General features: G+C 39.6%; 2 protein-coding genes and 1 non-coding gene across 3 annotated transcripts; 2 read left to right on the top strand and 1 right to left on the bottom strand.

Moving 5' to 3' along the window:
* Positions 1-311: 311 nt before the first annotated feature.
* LOC108895731 (transmembrane protein 229B) lies at positions 312-3,048 on the bottom strand. The gene is made up of 2 exons (XM_018694631.2): positions 2,781-3,048; positions 312-1,415 (listed from the first exon to the last, which is right to left on the bottom strand). Exons 1-2 carry the CDS (start codon positions 2,830-2,832, stop codon positions 931-933), a joined length of 537 nt encoding a protein of 178 aa, XP_018550147.1. The 5' UTR covers positions 2,833-3,048; the 3' UTR covers positions 312-930.
* A 1,235-nt stretch (positions 3,049-4,283) lies between these two features.
* Positions 4,284-8,530, top strand: LOC108895726 (hydroxycarboxylic acid receptor 2-like). The gene is made up of 2 exons (XM_018694618.2): positions 4,284-6,806; positions 7,355-8,530. Exon 2 carries the CDS (start codon positions 7,411-7,413, stop codon positions 8,386-8,388), a length of 978 nt encoding a protein of 325 aa, XP_018550134.1. The 5' UTR covers positions 4,284-6,806; positions 7,355-7,410; the 3' UTR covers positions 8,389-8,530.
* A 2,177-nt stretch (positions 8,531-10,707) lies between these two features.
* trnai-uau (transfer RNA isoleucine (anticodon UAU)) lies at positions 10,708-10,801 on the top strand. Its single transcript has 2 exons — positions 10,708-10,745; positions 10,766-10,801. It is a non-coding gene; the product is annotated as a tRNA-Ile (tRNA).
* Positions 10,802-17,213: the final 6,412 nt, after the last annotated feature.

The following is a 17,213-nucleotide window of genomic DNA, read 5'->3' as shown; positions in this document are numbered from 1 at the left end:
TTTGCATCTGTGATGAAGTTTTTCAGTGACTGAAAGTGTTGAATGGAAAGTTGAATCACAGACATGATTTGTGTGTGAGAGTTAAAGCTTTCTCCAACTCAGACATTAGCCTGTATTTGACTTCCTTTACACTTTCACTTCACACTTTAGCCCCATTTAACAATCCTTATAGTCTGAAAAATACTCATCTATGTCCTTGCTGAGATAAAGATAAGAAAGTCAACACCACTCTCATGTCTTTGCATTAAGTACAGAGTTGAATTAGCCTAGCTTAGCATAAAGACTAGAGGCTGGAAGCAGCAATTAACCCATAATATGCCATTTGTTTAATTCAACAGAAATTTAAAAATGACAATGTGTAGTTTTGCGGGAGAGCTGCGTGCTTTAAGTATTTCTTGGTGACTAGCAGATGGGCATGGCAACTTCCTCATGTCATCACTGTGCAACCAGCAGACACTCACTGGGTAAACATAGTCCAACACAAAATCTTACAATACTACAACTTGTTTTACACCTTGTTTTTTCCAAGCTACCTCTTTCCTAGCACGCTGGAACTTTTATCCCTTTTCTAGTCCTTATGATAACCCAAGCTAATCGTCTCTTGGCCATAGCTTCATATTTAACAGGCAGATATGAAAGTGGCGTAGATAGTAATACAACTCTACTTTTGGCAAGAAAACAAATGAGCTTATTTCAAACCATTCATTTGATACTGTTATACATCAGCCTGAAACCATGTTTACCACATTAGTTTTGTCTTACTTCACTTAAAGCTGTGAGAAAGAAAAATGCTCACAGATTGAACTGAAAAAATGAGAGAGATGCAGCAAATTAGCCAACTTTTTCATATCAAAATGTCAGAAACTCACAGTAGTGTGGTAACATGTCCAGATTTTTTTCGGAAGCACGCTATCCTAGGCTGCTATCAGTTCATTTGTGCAGTCTTATCCTCAGAGTGTTACTGATCACATGCTGCTCTGCTATAAATGCTGCCACAGACCAGGGTAGTGCATATTCCAGAGTCACCAGTCCTCCCAGGTTGTACCTATAACCTGAGTAGTCCCAGGGACAGGCCCTCAGGAGCCTCAGCCCTGCCCCCCAGGTGAACTCCCACGAGTAGATGAACAGGGTGTAGGCCGTCAGACGCACAAGCAATGGCTGATGCTGAGCCAGCAGCCATGTTCTCAGGTTCTCCATGAGGTAGATTGCGGTGGCGTACATGGGCAGCGCCCACAGGCTGCTGTGACCTGCCAGCCTCCTGTCTTGAGTGATGCACCAGTCCAACACAGCAGTGAAGGCCACCTCACATAGGCAGCCGTGCAGTGCATACACATAGAGACGAACTAGAGGAGAAAGAGGACGACTGGAACCACTGCTATCTGCCTCTGCTGGGGCTTCACTTTCAACACTGGTCCCTGTCACAAAGAAACTGATATTAATGTACATTTTGGGCCCTGTTTGGATTCAAGATACATTCTAGTGCAGGTGAAAAGTCAAACTTTTCTTATATCATTGTCTCCATCTCTCTCCATTGGTGTCAGTGATGTATAAAAACCTGCAGGTCTGTGTCTGTTTGACATCATTCGTTCAAAATCTGTCAGTGCAGCACCCTCCTGCATGATTGTGCAGAGGTGTGGGCTAGTCTATCAATACTTTAATTTAACTGCCCTGAAACAATCAGGAAATAATTACTTTCTTTTCCTGGTTCACTGCTTTGTTCTTGCCGCTCCCTCTCTTCATTCACTCTTTCTCACGATGGTACTGTTTGTTTTGTTCATATAAATTAGCGATAAATTTACACACATATAATTGACACATTATACATGAAAAATAGAAAGGGCGTGTTTCTCTGACCATTATTCATACAACAGGCCTGTCTTGCTGCTTTGTTTACATGGCTGATGTATATGTTTTTACAGCTTCAGAAAACAGCAGACTTAGATTTACATTAGTTTGGTGGTGGGACTGTGTTTACACTAGGACTACGGTTTGTTCTGTTTCTTCCACAACACATAGAGACCAAAACTAGCTCTTAAGAATAGCAGGAATTAAATCAATAATTCTTGCCAAAGTGATTTTTGTACAGAAAAGTTAAGGCATCTATTGGATAAAGACCTTTATCTTTATCCTTCTCTTCAGTTATTATTATCTGGATTTATCATTTCACATTGTCAGTCAGAAAATTTCTTTTAGTTGCTTTTACAGGGAAAGAACCATATTTTTCTTGAAATAATCTTTTTTCCTGTGTTCCCTGTGAATCTAATGTATGTTTTTAAATATTTGTTTTTAACATGATCTTCAGTTGACAGTTAGCATTTTTTTCTTTTTGAAGGAGCCCATCTGTTTTATAGATGGAGTTCTTTTATATAAAGTTTTTCCCTGCATTGTCAGTCCAGTGTGTATAGAACCCTGTTTCACCCGTCCTCCACAGGGTACGCAGGATAGTGTACATGCTCTAATGTGGATTAACAGGCTAATAGCCCAGCTTAGCAAGTTGAAGGCTCTGAATATCCTCAACAGGTTCCCACTCTGTACACAGAAATAGTGCATTTTTTCAAAGTCTATAAACTTAGGTGACTGTTATTGTTAATTATTTCTCCTTAAAGAACAATACAATAAACAGAAGTTTCACACTAGCTTTGAATCCAATCCATCATTTCACTCACTACAACTGAGAAAAGATGCAGTGACAATAGATGCCACATTAAGCCTCAAACTGTGTCCTTCTGCAGTCATTATACATAATGTTAAGATGCAAAAATTCAGTTAAAAATTCTCACCTTGGTCACAGCTACAATGTGTTTGCATTGCCTTTAGTTTTCTCGTCCCCATCCCTGGGCAGCCTATAGGTCTCTGTGCCTTTGTAATCCCTCTGCTTCTCTGTGTGTTTCTGTGTGTGTGTGTGTGTGTGTGTGTGTGTGTGTGTGTGTGTGTGGAGGTGTGTGCGTGAGTGTGTAGATCTTGGGCTAAACATTAAGCTGCTCCATGTTATCAGAGTGAGACAGTGATGTCTCTGTCACAGGCTAAGGTTGTGAACTCAGAGAGAGACCCAGGAAGCAAACTTGTTTGTTGTTGGTATCTTTTGAGCATTACTCTTCACAATCAGGGATGTAATTTAATTCAACGATTTAAATGAGAGTTAAGGTATTTAATGCTGACACATGAATGGATGTTGCAGTGAAGGGTGAAGGTGGGAGAAGGATGTCATTGGTTAGGCTGGTCTGGGAGGATGTATTGACATACTGTTATCGTTTAAACATACAGTAAAAGGGCAAATAAGTGTATTGATGTGTGCAGACTTGGCAGTTTCTGTATCACACAGGAGCTACACATAATGCTGTATTTCATATTGTTGGCTAGCTTGGCGGGTTATCAGTAAACCACAGTAGCTGGGTGTGTCATTTTGACACGCTGCTCAACATACAGAGACTGAAGAATGGACATTCCAACAGGACCTGTTTTTTTTTTTTATTATTATTATTATTTTTTTTACATTAGATCCAGGTCATTTTTTAGCCATGTTAGCAGTATGGCTCTAAGGATAGCAGTGTCGGCCTGTCGGTCCATCCCTCTGTTACAGACCAAACTACTTGATGGATTGGAAAATTCTGAGCAAAAAATTATGGAAATTAGATTTGGCACAGACATCGGTCCCCACAGAGTGAATACTACCAACTTAGGTGAGCCCCTGACTTTTCCTCTAGTGTCACAATGAGGTTGACATTTGTGGGTTTGAATGTCTTTGGCAACTGCTGGAAGGAATGCAATGAAATTTGGTGCACACATTTATCTCTCACTCAGGATAAACTTTGCAAATCCTCATGCTTTTCCTCAAAACCTCAGTTTGTCCAATAGTGTGATCTAGTGTGATCCCACAAAACTTCATCTTCATTGTGGTGAGGATTTAGCTCAAACCTCTTCTGTGCCTGTGCTGTGCCTCTGCTACTCAGATATATTAACAAGTCATATTCAGGATTTTCTTTGAATTATCTCACTCTGTGTGTGAGCTCTGTGTGTTTGCCACTGAATAAGACAATTCCCAGCTAAACTGATTGTAGGAAACAACTTATTCTAATCATATCATTGTTTTATGTTTTCAAGTAGCAAAATCAATCATTAAGTCTTCCTCATACAATATGATTTGTATAGCCTATATTCATACTTTCTCCAAATGCACATTTATTTAAATGTATTTATATGTTATTTAATTTGTAGAAATAAAAAAGTCCTCCATCAATAAGTATGGTGTGTTCATTTTGTTTATTGCAGCAGCTGAATGGCTACAGTAATTATACCACAGACGTCATTATCAGCAATTCATATCTAATTACAGATCACTAAGCACTGACTCAGAGACTTAGAGAGACGTGTTCAAAAAGCTTTCAACACAGAAACACTATGCACATACTGTATGATTATGAAGACAGAGATCTATCAGTACAGTTTCACACATGTAAAGCATACAGTGTAACCATAAAATGCCTCTGAGAGCAGATGTCAGTCCTGACATGGTGCCACTGTTGGGCTCTGTGTGTTTGCTTTGTGTGTACTCTAATAAAACAGTTAGATGAATGGTGGACCTCCAGATCAGAGTCCAGTGGTTCTAGCAAACACACCTTTAGGGCTGTGAAGGGGGACTATGCTGCTGTATGGGAGTCAGTGACCATAAAATTATTGAGCTGACAAAGGTCGGACTCTTCACACAGTGGTGGACTGAGCTGACTCTGTGTTTGTGTGTGTGTGTGTGTGTGTGTGTGTGTGTGTGTTTATTGTATTGTTGTGTAATGAGCTGTTCTCAAAGAAAGTTTGGTTAGGGAAATCAGCGTCCGCTCTCTGAGAATACATGGAACGGCTTCACTTGTTCCTCTCTGCAAATCAGTCCTTGTCAGTTGGCCTTGTACGCTGAATTGAATGCATCAAAGTTGAATTTTACGCAAACAGAAAGGAAAGATGAGTAGATGACCTGAAATGAAATTGGAATGAAATTGTGAATGGGAGATAATTAAAAGTGAGATGACATGAGATGAGATGCAATAAGGTGAGATGAGACCAAATGAGACTGGCATGCAAAAAAGCATTATAAGATGCAATATGATATGGTGAGATGGGGTGCAATGACACTCTATGAGATGCAATGATAAGATAAGATGCAGTAAAAGAAGTGAGTGAAGTGAGATTAGATGCAATGAGACAAAATGAGAAATGTGGTGAGATTAGGTGAGATGAGATAAGATACAGTGAGATAATAGTGAGGTGAGATAAAGAACGGTAATGTAAGACTGAGATGAGATGCAAGTAAGTGAGATGAAGTGAGATAAGACCAGTCAGGTAAAGACAACTGGTGATGTGTTGAAACGAGCTAAAATGAGATTAATCAAGATAAGATAAAAAGACATGGATTTGGATGACAATTTGAGGTAAGATAGGGTGAGAGTAAGGGAAAGATGGGATGACAGTGAAGTAGAGGTAATGGGATAAAATGAGATGAGACTGGATAAGAATAGGTTAGGATTAAGAGAAAACTTGAGCTAATGTTGACCTGAGGTGAGTCAAGGTGAAATGAGATGGGATGAGATAATGTGAGATATTGTGGATGGAGGAGTTGACTTATGCTGCTGTGACATACATTTGGATGCTATGTGATGAGGTTGGATGAGGTGATAATAAATGACAGTCAGTCTAAATGAAATGAAATTAGATTTGAACTCCAATTCATTTCTGCGTGGAGTCTTTATGTTCTCCCTGTGCCTGTGTGGGTTTCCTGAAGGTACTTCCTCCAACAGACAAGTTAGCTTAAGTAGCGACCCTATATTTCCCATATGTGTGAGTGTTAATGGTTATTTGTCTCTACTTGTTGGCCCTGTGATAGACTGGTGACCTATCTGGGGTGTGCCCTGCCTCTTGCCCAGTATCAGTTAGGATTGGCTCCAACCCCTGGGACCCTGAGTTCAGTTGAAATTAGGTCAGTGAGATGAGTTAAAGGAAATTAAATCATTCATTCATTCTGAAGAAAAATATTATTGAATCAGTTCATATTTCACAAGATGACACTTGTGACTAAGTGTAGCATGGTGAGATTAAATTACTTGAGGAAGACAAGAATGAGACCAGACAGGACAGAGCAGACTGACACTTAATTATTTAATAATTATATGAAAAGCCATGCCTTACATCATAACAGCACAAATTTATTAAATGAATCTGGATCATTTTTTACCACTGGCAGTAGCCACTAGGTGTACAGTGATGTGAATAGTATCCATAGATTTACACTATGTATATATTGAATTATTTTGTAATATTAACACTTTTGCGTCAGCCAGTTGAGGTGGTTCTGGCACTTGCTGGAGGGATTAGGTCTCATCTGGCCTGGGAACGCTTACCCAAACCTGGAAAAGCAGAAGTAAATGGATGAATGGTACATTTAGTTACAAATGTCTCCGTCAACTGAAATATATGTATATACCTATTAGTGTTGGCAAACAATTCTCTAGCAAGAATTTTTTTTCAGTACAGCATTCCCTGACCAATTATGGATTGTTATTAAACTGTGAATAGGAAGTGATCTTCACGTCGCTACTTTTCCCTGGAACCATCATGACCTGCATGTTATGACAAGCCCTCATGAAAAACGGTGTTTATTTAGGAAGTGCAATGAGGGTTTTGTATCAGTGGATCACTTTCATTGCATGAGGACTGCTCACACTCTTCATCTGGTGAATGTGCTGATAAGACAACTCTGAGTTCTGAAAATGGGGGTGCTCAGGTCTTTTTGAGGGAACGTAGGAGCGCAGTGGTGGCTACTGGTGAGTACTGAAATGTAAACTTTTTCTGTATTCTGTCGTGCACAGTTTAGACCTTTGAAATGCTGATAACTTGCTTGCAAGAGTTTTTACTTTCACTGGTGTATCCCATTACTAACACTGCAGTATAAAGACAGTTGAACAAAACAATGTTTCGTAAGATATAAAAAGACAGGAAAAGGACATACATACTTACATACTTAATCATAATCATGCTTGTCAGATTTTGTTACCCTGTCTTCAGACTAAGCTAATCATGAGTGATATTAGTCATTTTTTCTTACTCATATCAAAGAAGTGACTTTACATTTACAGATATTTATTGGACAGATGCTTTTGTCTAAAGCAATGTACAAACGTGGTTCAATTCAAGCCATGCTAGATGAAGACGAAGCCTGCAAGAAAAAGAATATTAGTAAGAATAAGTGTGTCAACACTCAGGTTATGTGTATTTCTCGGAATGTCAAATTTTTGCTTTATTAATTGGATTCATGAAATACCGATGTCTAAAACACTTTTCTCTCTGCTTCTCTTATCTTATTAAATTTTAGCAACATAAGATTCGAAGAAAAATATCTGGGAGATCGGACTGCATTTACAGCTAAAAATGTCTGAGGCAACGAATGAAACGCCTTGCCAACCCACTGACACACCTGAAACTTTGTTCGAGCCAATTTTCATGATTATAGAGATGATTGTGGGCCTGCCAGGAAACATGCTTGCCTTGTGGATTTTCTGTTTCCGCATCAAATTCTGGAAACCCCACACTCTGCTCCTCTTTAACCTGGTCGTAGCTGACGTCCTTCTTGTCATCAGCGTGCCTTTCCGTATTGCCACCAGCCTGCAAGGGGATTTCTGGGTGTTTGGACAGGCCTGGTGCCGCGTCAACCTCTTCATGCTGGCTGTCAACCGCTCTGCCAGTATCGCATTCATGACTGCTGTGGCACTGGATCGTTACTTTAAAGTGGTCCATCCGCATCACTGCATCAGCCATATGACTTTAACTCATGCTGGTTGGCTCGCAGGTCTGACGTGGACTGTTGTGATCGCCCTTCGGATTCCGCTGTTGACCACAAACCTCCTAAAGCAGAATGAGACTGCTAACATCTCCCAGTGTCGTAGCTTCAACTCCTACAAGGAAATCCCTTTGGCAATACAGGTACACTATGTGGCCTTTGTTGCAGAGACCCTCCTGCCATGGATCTTGTTGCTGTTCTGCTCAGCCCGTATTACCTGCTCTCTGCGTAAACTGCGGATTGGCAGTCAGAAGAATAACATACAGAGGGCCATCAGAGCAGTAGTGGTGATCAGTTTTGTGTTCACCATCTGTTTCATACCAAGTGTCATCACAGGCCTGGGGGCGATGTACATCAAGAGGGTCCACAGAGGCAGCTGCACATCCTACAAGCTGATGATCAAGTGCTTTATGATGTCCCTTGCCCTCACCTATCTCAACAGCACTTTGAACCCTGTCATCTACTGTTTCTCCAGCTCCATGTTTCGTGATGCTCTCAAGAGCGCCATCTGCCGTGCAAGCTTTGTGAAGAATATCAGACCAGCCAAAAACAAAGACACTAACCTCTAAACATGTGCATTTATATGCAGATGTAACATAACACCATGTGCCATAAGAAAAAACTGAACAGCAGGGTTTCTGCATTTGTTCAATATTTATTCTCATACTTTATAATATCAATGTTAACATAAATAAAAGCAGTAAAAACTGAGTGTGTGTGGTATTTTGTTGGCGTTCACAATGTCTACTCATGCTATTCTCAGAGATATTTATGATATTTAACATTCAAGTGTGCAAAACTTTAAAGCAAATTGACATGGTAATTGAAACAGGGGCCAATGTATTGCAGTAGAAACAGGGAATAGCAGCTGTGAACTCAGAAGTTTCCAGTAGCATGGCCAAATGATACCAAATTAATTCTGGTGTTAGTATTAAAATGACAGTTACTGTTTCTTCTTAATAGTAGACTGGTGTAGGAATGATAAGTTAAATAAGTTAGCATATTAGCACTCCCAGTCCTTGCCCTGAAGTCTGTGGGGTTTTTTTTAAAGGCAGATTTTTGATAATATACCTGAAATAAGGTCTGTGATTAACACAAGCTCAAGATATTTTCAAGTTTGATTCTATGATATAAAATCTGTCAGAAAATACTTCACTTGTGATTTTTTTTTTAAAGCTATCCATCTTTAAAAAAAAGGGGGGCTGCTAACAAGTGGCTAAATGAGACTACACAGGTCACTGATGTCATAATACCACATATAGCTTTCTCACCAGTCTGCCTTTATAGCCTTGTTGTACTCACACTCTTGCAAATGCTCACTAAGTTTCTATCAAGAAAGGCTTTTGTGGAAGAGGTCAACATGCTAAATTAAATTACGAGTTGGAAGCTTAGTGATGGTGACGTTCAAGTCAAGTGACTGTGGTGTAGTTTGTTTATAGCCTAATGTTACTTTGGATGATTGTATTTAGGCTTCAGTGGTGTTCATTTGTGATGATTATCTTTCTGAACAAAACATTTAAGTATCATAAACTTTCATTGGTCACCGAGTTTATTTTCTGCAATAATCCACAGGCCAATGAAAAAATCCCATTAGTCCCTGTGCCATTTTATACCTTAACATTATTGTCTCATATATGCCAGTCTCTAACCTTGGCAGGATATGTACACATGCAGCTCTGCATGACTGTGTGCTGTGTATGAGTGTATACCATTACTATAGACTGACCTTGCAACTAGATCACAGATGCCAAATATGACTACAGAAAAACAACTGACTTGTTGGTCTTATCTGATGAGCATGTAGAAAATGAAAGAGGACACTGATGAATGATTTTCTATGTAAACTGAATTAAATGTATATTGTGTTAGTCAGTTAGTTAATGGATACTTTATTGTCCACTTGGAAGAAAGTTTGTCCCATGCAGACACATCAGTACAACACCATATCCACATAAACATCTTTCCTAAGGCATGATAACGATGTTGTTATTGCAACTGGCTTAGCTGGTATGAGCACTCATTGTAACATAAAGGACATTGTCAGTGTATTTACAACTTTGCCCTTAATCTGTCTCTCCCCATTTACAGAACTATAAAGACCTCATTAGGCTACTTGTTAAAAAATAGGATATTTAATTGCACTTCATGAGAAGGTGGCACACTAGTTAAACTACTGGTGACAGACAACACGCTACATTCTAATTATTTCATCACCAAACGTTTTTACTGGATATCTACTTTGACTTTGAGGTTAGCTTCTTTCTCTGTAAGTCATGTTATAGGCTACTTTGAAAATGCTAAGGACATACAGCCTGTAGTGTAGGACTTTTAGTATGCTGAGATCTCCCTTACTTGTGGTGCACTTCTTTATCTCTATACATAGAAGCTTTAGTGTTTTTCACTTGTAAGTCGCTTTGAATTAAAGCATCTGCGAAATGATTGTAATGTAGTATAGTGTAATGCAGGACGTTACTTCCTCGTGTTTCTCAGTGGCAACAACAGACATGACATCTCTGACCCATACTTCTTTAAAGAACGCGGTCTACAGGAGACACACAGGGAGGACAACCACTACAAAATCCACTACTGATGAACTGTTTCACTATAATTTGAGTCTAATATTAGACCGCTCCCATCACTATTTGCCTTTTTTTCCCCCGATCGGTAACCCTGCTAACACGTTTAACTGCGCTCCGTTTAACAAAATATCTTTAATGTCGCCATTTTCAACGAGTTCACCATTGTCTTGTTGTTCTTTAACCTAAAATAGAAACCTACGTTTAGAGTTAATACAACAGCATTAAACAATGAAAAATAAGAAACGCTGTTTTCCCCCGTTGGTTTTCTGGCTCATGTTTATAAACCCAACTGCGGCTGAATAACAGTGAGCTCCAGTGGCGCAATCGGTTAGCGCGCGGTACTTATATGACAGTACACTGTAGAGCAATGCCGAGGTTGTGAGTTCGAGCCTCACCTGGAGCAGTCTTTTGATACCAAACCACTACATGCTTTAGGCGATTCGACTTCATTTTGTAATACAACACTAGAATCATATTCATGACGGGATTCTTGCGATCTTTATACTGTTATACAGCTTACAAGCTTACTCTTACAAATAAATTACAAGACTGTAGGATTATCATAGTGATCCAACAGAAACCACACCAAATGTTATGAAACAGGCTGCAGAACGGTCGCTTAAATTCACTTAATATGGACACACAAAGTCAGTACATAGACATTTTAAAAATATAGAAAGGCAATGGGATATGTAAATATTTTCATAACTGGAACACACATTCATGACATCAAAGACACATCATCCATTACTTATATTTTATGAAAAACCTGAAAACAAAACCAAAATGTAGTGGTAACATGTCAGATATGAGTCACAGTATTCTTTACAACACAAACTGAAAGTAGTATTAAGCTCAACCGTCACCAGGGGGCAGTGTCTCTCCATCTCTGCGAAGATCCAGTCAGATAAACTGGTTAAAAAAAAAAAAAAAGTGACTCATGTACTTACAGTAGTTTATATGCTGACTTCATATTTGTGTCATGCAGTAACCATTTTTTTTTTACTAAATGGATATCTAATTTGTATTGGATATCAGACCCCACAGTGCATGGTGTAGGATTTTGATATTCATTCACACACACACACACACACACACACAAACACACACACAAAGACAAGAGAATATCAAATGTCTCACCATGTCCATAAAATTATCAGTTGACAAAACAACACCTCAAAGTTATAGATATTCAGTTTAAATGTTTCTTATATCTTTGTCTTTTAAATCCGATACAGACAGAGTTTGATCATTCCAAACCTGCTGTTTTCTTTGGCCTTATACCATTATCTGGACAATTTATTCCAATTCAAGTATAGCATATGGTTGAATTCCTCTAATAAATATCATCACTGGCTTTAAAGCTCTTAGGAGGAGTGCAAAAGTTAATTTTCATGAAAGTGATTTGATCATGAGTTGGTGTGAATGAAATGTGTTAATTTTGCTTAATAAATTCTCACTTGACATGACATGACAGTTCACTTGTCTGCCACTAGGGATCAGTGTTGACCACTGTTTGTAATTGCTGGTCATAGTTTTTTTTTTTTTTTTCCCTGCTGCCGATGCAACTGCTTAAATCTGACTGGCTGTGTCTGGTGTTTGAATGAAAACAGTCAGTCCAGTTTTGCTTCTTTCCTGCTTTTGCATCCTATATATTCTCTCTCTCTGTGTGTTCTTATCTCTCTGCATATTGAACACAAGCTGACTATATTATCTAGTGGGAACTGCAGCATGACCTGCACATATGGTTTTTTTATGTGTGTTGATGAAAACATGCCTTTTGGAGTATATCTGGGTGCGTCTGCATATATTTAAGTTATTTAGTTATTATAGTTATTTAGTTAAACAGGTAGTAATTTGTCATTATGTATACATGAATGGAAAGATGGATAGATTGGGTAAATATGATAAAACCTCAAAACATACTCAGTTAGTCACACACTGCTTTCAACCATCTTAACCTTAAGGTAGATGTATATGATTGACTGTCTCAAGCTTCGAGAACAGGGCTAATGTAGAAAACATGGTGTGCTGAGAGACTTCAACTTGCTCCATTGTGATTGGGCCAGATGCAATGAGCATGAGGTCACTATTTTGCAAAAAAAAGTCAGGATATATATGTGTGTGTGTGTGTGTGTGTGTGCTTGCAAAGAGTACTTTATTATCCACTCAAGCAAGGCACATTCATAATAAGTATGGGACTCGAGACATTACCAAGTCTCATCTGATCCAGCAAACACACTGTGTCATTTTTTTCTTACATTTTCATCACAGTCCCTATCTTCACCGTACTGTACTTGCTCGTACAAACATTTGCAGGAGAGTCTTCTCTTCTGCCAGTGTTGTCTTTCTTCCCCCTCCTCCCACGGCCGGTTTCTCTCCCCTCCCTTAGCTTCCAGTGTAAACCAGTTGTTTCCTCTCAAGATGACTTTATTTATGGGTGTTAGAATAAATGTGAAAGCATAGTGAAAGTAAAAAGGTGAGTCAAGTAGGAATTTCATTCAGTTGTTATTGTAAGATAACAAACCTTAACATGCAGCTCAAGATGTGATAGAGGAATAATGATGCGGAGAAAGTCAGGAAGTGTTAGGAATGAAGTGTTAGCATGTTGTCTTTAGCATGAAGTCTTCTTTGTGTCAATATGATACAGGCGAACTGGATTAGCATGGAGTTTATGGGCTCTCAACATTTGTCTCAACTCCAAACAATGTCTTGATGACATTTAAGCATATGACAGTGCACAGTGTACTAACTGCAGTCCACCAGTATACATGTGCTGCACAGCTTTTTTGTTTTGTTCCTATTATGACAGAACAACCTGTGAACAACCTGTTATAATAATACTCAGTGGTACTGATTATACTGTAAGCTTCATATCAATCAACACATTCCACTTGGGACACATTTTGTCTGTCTGAGCTGTATGTAGGTCATTCTGTCTTTAGCAGTACAATAACTTTACTTTGTTATGATTTGAATATACAGCCTGCAGATCCGTTTCAGTCAAACAGAGAGGGTGTGTATGAGTGATTGTGTAATTAAAAGTGAGAAATTGTGAATGGACAAAATGGTCGATGGGAAAAGAAGAGGAGGGGAGTGTATGATGATGACAAGGAACCACACAGTGTGTGATGAAGGAAAGACCTGAGAAGAAAAAGATCCTGAAGGCCACTGGAACTGCGAGTCTGTAGGTGTTGTGGCAAGGCCCGTGCTCATATCTTTGCCCTGATCTGGCCTGCAGCATTAATCACCGTATCCCATTATCCAGCCATCTTCACGTACGCACACACACACACACACACACACACACACACACACACACACACAGAGTTGAGTGTGCATATACAGCTGCAAAGCCTGCAAATCGATGTAATCTTTCCTGATTAAAATCTCACATTAACCACCAGTGCTTTTATTTGATAAATGATAAATACACTTGTCATGAATGCAAACCACTAGTGGTTACAATGAAGCCTTTATTTACCTGTTAAGACTACCAGCTTTAGGATTATTGCCTCCCACATAAAGATATACATGCACTGCGGGAAGATATACATGTACAATCTCCCAAAAACTTCAAACTGCAAAAATTCAAATACTGCAATAACTGTTGACCCATAACATTTTGCAACAGTATATTGAGCTCTTTAGATCCAAACCTGCCCCCAGTCCCTTACTAATCGCACAGCTATGTGTCACAAGCTATAATTCACATCTGTCTTTGGTTAGCACTGAGTGTTCACTCAGTATCTAGCTGTTTGACAGCTCCCAGGCCCAGCTGTTATGTATTGTGGCCCGTGGGCTCTGCTCATTACGTGTGAAGGTATAATTATTATCATTATTGTTTTTTTTTTTTTTTTCCTTCCACTTCTCTCTCAAGCCCGGGGCAACTTCACTGATGAAGTGTCTGTCATTCTGCCAAAAGGAAGTGATGTCATTTGCCTGGCCGCACACCAGCAAATTCTGAGGTCAGAGGTGTGCCTTGTGAGAAGAGGAGATGTGTGTGTTTGTGTGTGCTGAATATAACCTATGACCAGGGAGGGAGAGTGAGTTTTGAGCGAGACATGAGATAATGTTCTGTTCCTAGGAAGCCAGTTTTGTGACTGTTCTTCATTGGAAGTGTGTGAATTTTGGGGGTCATCTGGTGAAGAATTCCCAGATGTTCCATTTACATTTTTTAGCCTCCACTTGCACAATGTAAGCTGTGAATGTCTCTCACACTTCATCATCATCATCATTACCATGTGTGTGTGTGTGTGTGTGTGTGTGTGTGTTAAGGGGTGGGGGCTAGAATCAACTTTTCTTCTCTGAACTACCCCAAGTTTTTTTTTTTTTTTTTTTTTTCTTTTGACAGAGCTCTTACAGCAGCACTGTTATTGTAATTTACCTGTTGCTACACACTTCTACTGTGACAGTAGTGGTGTAAAGGTTAGAGAAACAGGTGAGGGAAACACAAGTCGGACTGTATTTGTATTAGGGTGCTTTCACGCCTACCTTTCTGACCTGGACTATTGGGCTTTTCAGTTTAGTCCAAACCAAAATAGCAGGTGTGAAAGATTCCTCAGACCACCGTACAAACCAAAGGACCAGAATCTGGTTTGACTAAAAGAGATGTCTCAGTATGGATCAACAGAACTATGGTTCAATTGCAGTGTGAAAATGCTTTTTTGGATGGTTTAGACTTTCCAATTAATTACAGGAAGCTGAGGCAGGCTTGTCAACCACTGAATGATAAAAAAAAAAGGAAAAATAACTAGAAGAGAAATAAAATTGAGCCATTTTAGCACATGGGTAGAGGAGGAGATGGCGTCAAAATACTTGTATAAGTGCAATGTGAAACTAACCAGATCAAATGTATACAATTTATATTATAGATAATAGATAGATTATTATTATTAGAGACTGACCCTGCAGAGGCTATGATGTAGTTACACCTGAGCAGAGTAACGTCTATTTATGTGTCTTGCAGAGATATACGCATTTACACCATTTCAGGATCTAGTTAAAATGCATCTCAAACACCTCCTTTCAGGAAACTATCTCTGCTTCCAAAATGCATCAAGAATAAATGCTGGTGTTGGAATTCTGCTGTGGCTTCACTGAAATGAATGACAAGGCTGTGTTTTGACATGAGGAGCTATTTTGTCAATCTGAGCTCAGTCTTACCCAACCAAGTCAAGAGCTACTGCCAGTGTGCCTCTAGGCAAGGCTTTTAACTAGGAAATGTGACAGAGAAGTTCCCAGATTTATGTGTGCTTACCTCTACTGTGGTGAGGCATGGTAAAATTAAGACCAGCTCTGAGTGTGTATTGTACTGTATATGCACACTCAAATACTGTATGGTTGAGGGTTTCCACATTTTCCATGTCAGTTTCTACAGACACTAAAAATAAATGAAAGGTTGCCGGTTACTGAAAGTTGTGCTGTGCGTTCTCACTCAGGAGTAATGAAAAGTGAGTGCAGCAGCAGGTGGCAGCTGGAAACTTGTATAGTTTTCCAAATTTTGCATGTACTGAACACTGTGCTGAGCCCAAGGAGCCAGATACGCTTGAGAAGTGGAGTGTCTATGTGCGTGTATGTCTGTGTGTGTGGGTGAACGTGTATATGTGTGTGTGTATGTGTCGAGGACAAGGGTGTGTAAAACCAGTTGGCTGTCTTCCCTGCTGCACCTCCTTAACCTAATTAAACATCCCTCCAACAGCCCGGCTCCTTTGCCAACTCCAATCACCCACACATACGTACACACACACACACATATACACACACACACAATCTTCCTGGAAATGACAGTGGTTTTAAAGGATTTGCAGCACTTCACTTTTCATTTACAGTCTCTTAGGTCAGGTGTGCAACATGTTGTATGAATCAGTGTTGGTGTGAGTGGGGGCACATGAACATACTCATTCTCTTGTTTTATATCCAGGAAACCTGTACTTAAAATTTTATAACAAACTATTGCAGCGTCACATAACTTCCAGGAAACTTGGACTTGGAACCCCTTAACTCCTGCAACTTCCTATATCTTTCCAGCAAGGTTTAAGACCTTCATTTGTCAAAAGAAAAAACAGTATGGGGAGTATTATCATCCCAGCCAGAAATATGTTTGTATTCCAGCCTCCGCCCCCCTCCCCTGGTCCAGGACTCTGTCCTGGCGGGGCCTGGTGAACGACCACATCCTCTACAACGTGCCTGCCCATCCAGATGGATGTCACAAATAATGGGGAGAGCGTTGGGAGTGTGTTTGATTTATATGTGCGCAGAGCCCTCTGGAAGAGGAAGAGTGTGTGACCTGATGGAGGGCCAGAATCCCTAAAAGGGTCCCTCCTGTGAGTCTGGTCCAAGTGGCATTCTTGGATGGATTGACCTGAACCCATCACAGAAAGAGAGAAAAGTTTTTATATGTTGTTAATACCACTATGTGTTTGTCTTGCTTTCACAGTTGTCTCTCTGACTGTTCCTCTGTTTTTTCCCATGAACAGTTTGCATATGTAGATGAACACACACAAATGTAACATCTCTAAACTTCTTTAAAACATCTGCTTCTGTCACAGCAGACTCTGTAATAAACACACACTCGCAAAAACACACACACACACACGCATTTCCCTCCGGTCACCATGACTTGTGTATTTACTGCTTTGTTGCTACGACAAACACCATAATCTTCATTTTGGCATGAGCCAGGTGTTTTTCATCAAACCTCCAAATACTTAATATGGACTCTGTGACTTATAAGGCTTTCATTGTGCCAGTTTTGCTCACAGCATGAGTCAGATATGGATGGTATAAATAATAGAATGATGACCTTTGATAGA

Source organism: Lates calcarifer, linkage group LG16_LG22 (assembly GCF_001640805.2).
Source record: "Lates calcarifer isolate ASB-BC8 linkage group LG16_LG22, TLL_Latcal_v3, whole genome shotgun sequence".
Classification (NCBI taxonomy): domain Eukaryota; kingdom Metazoa; phylum Chordata; class Actinopteri; family Centropomidae; genus Lates; species Lates calcarifer.
The sequence above is the reverse complement of the archived record's forward strand: the minus strand, read 5'-3'. Positions and strand labels throughout refer to the sequence as shown.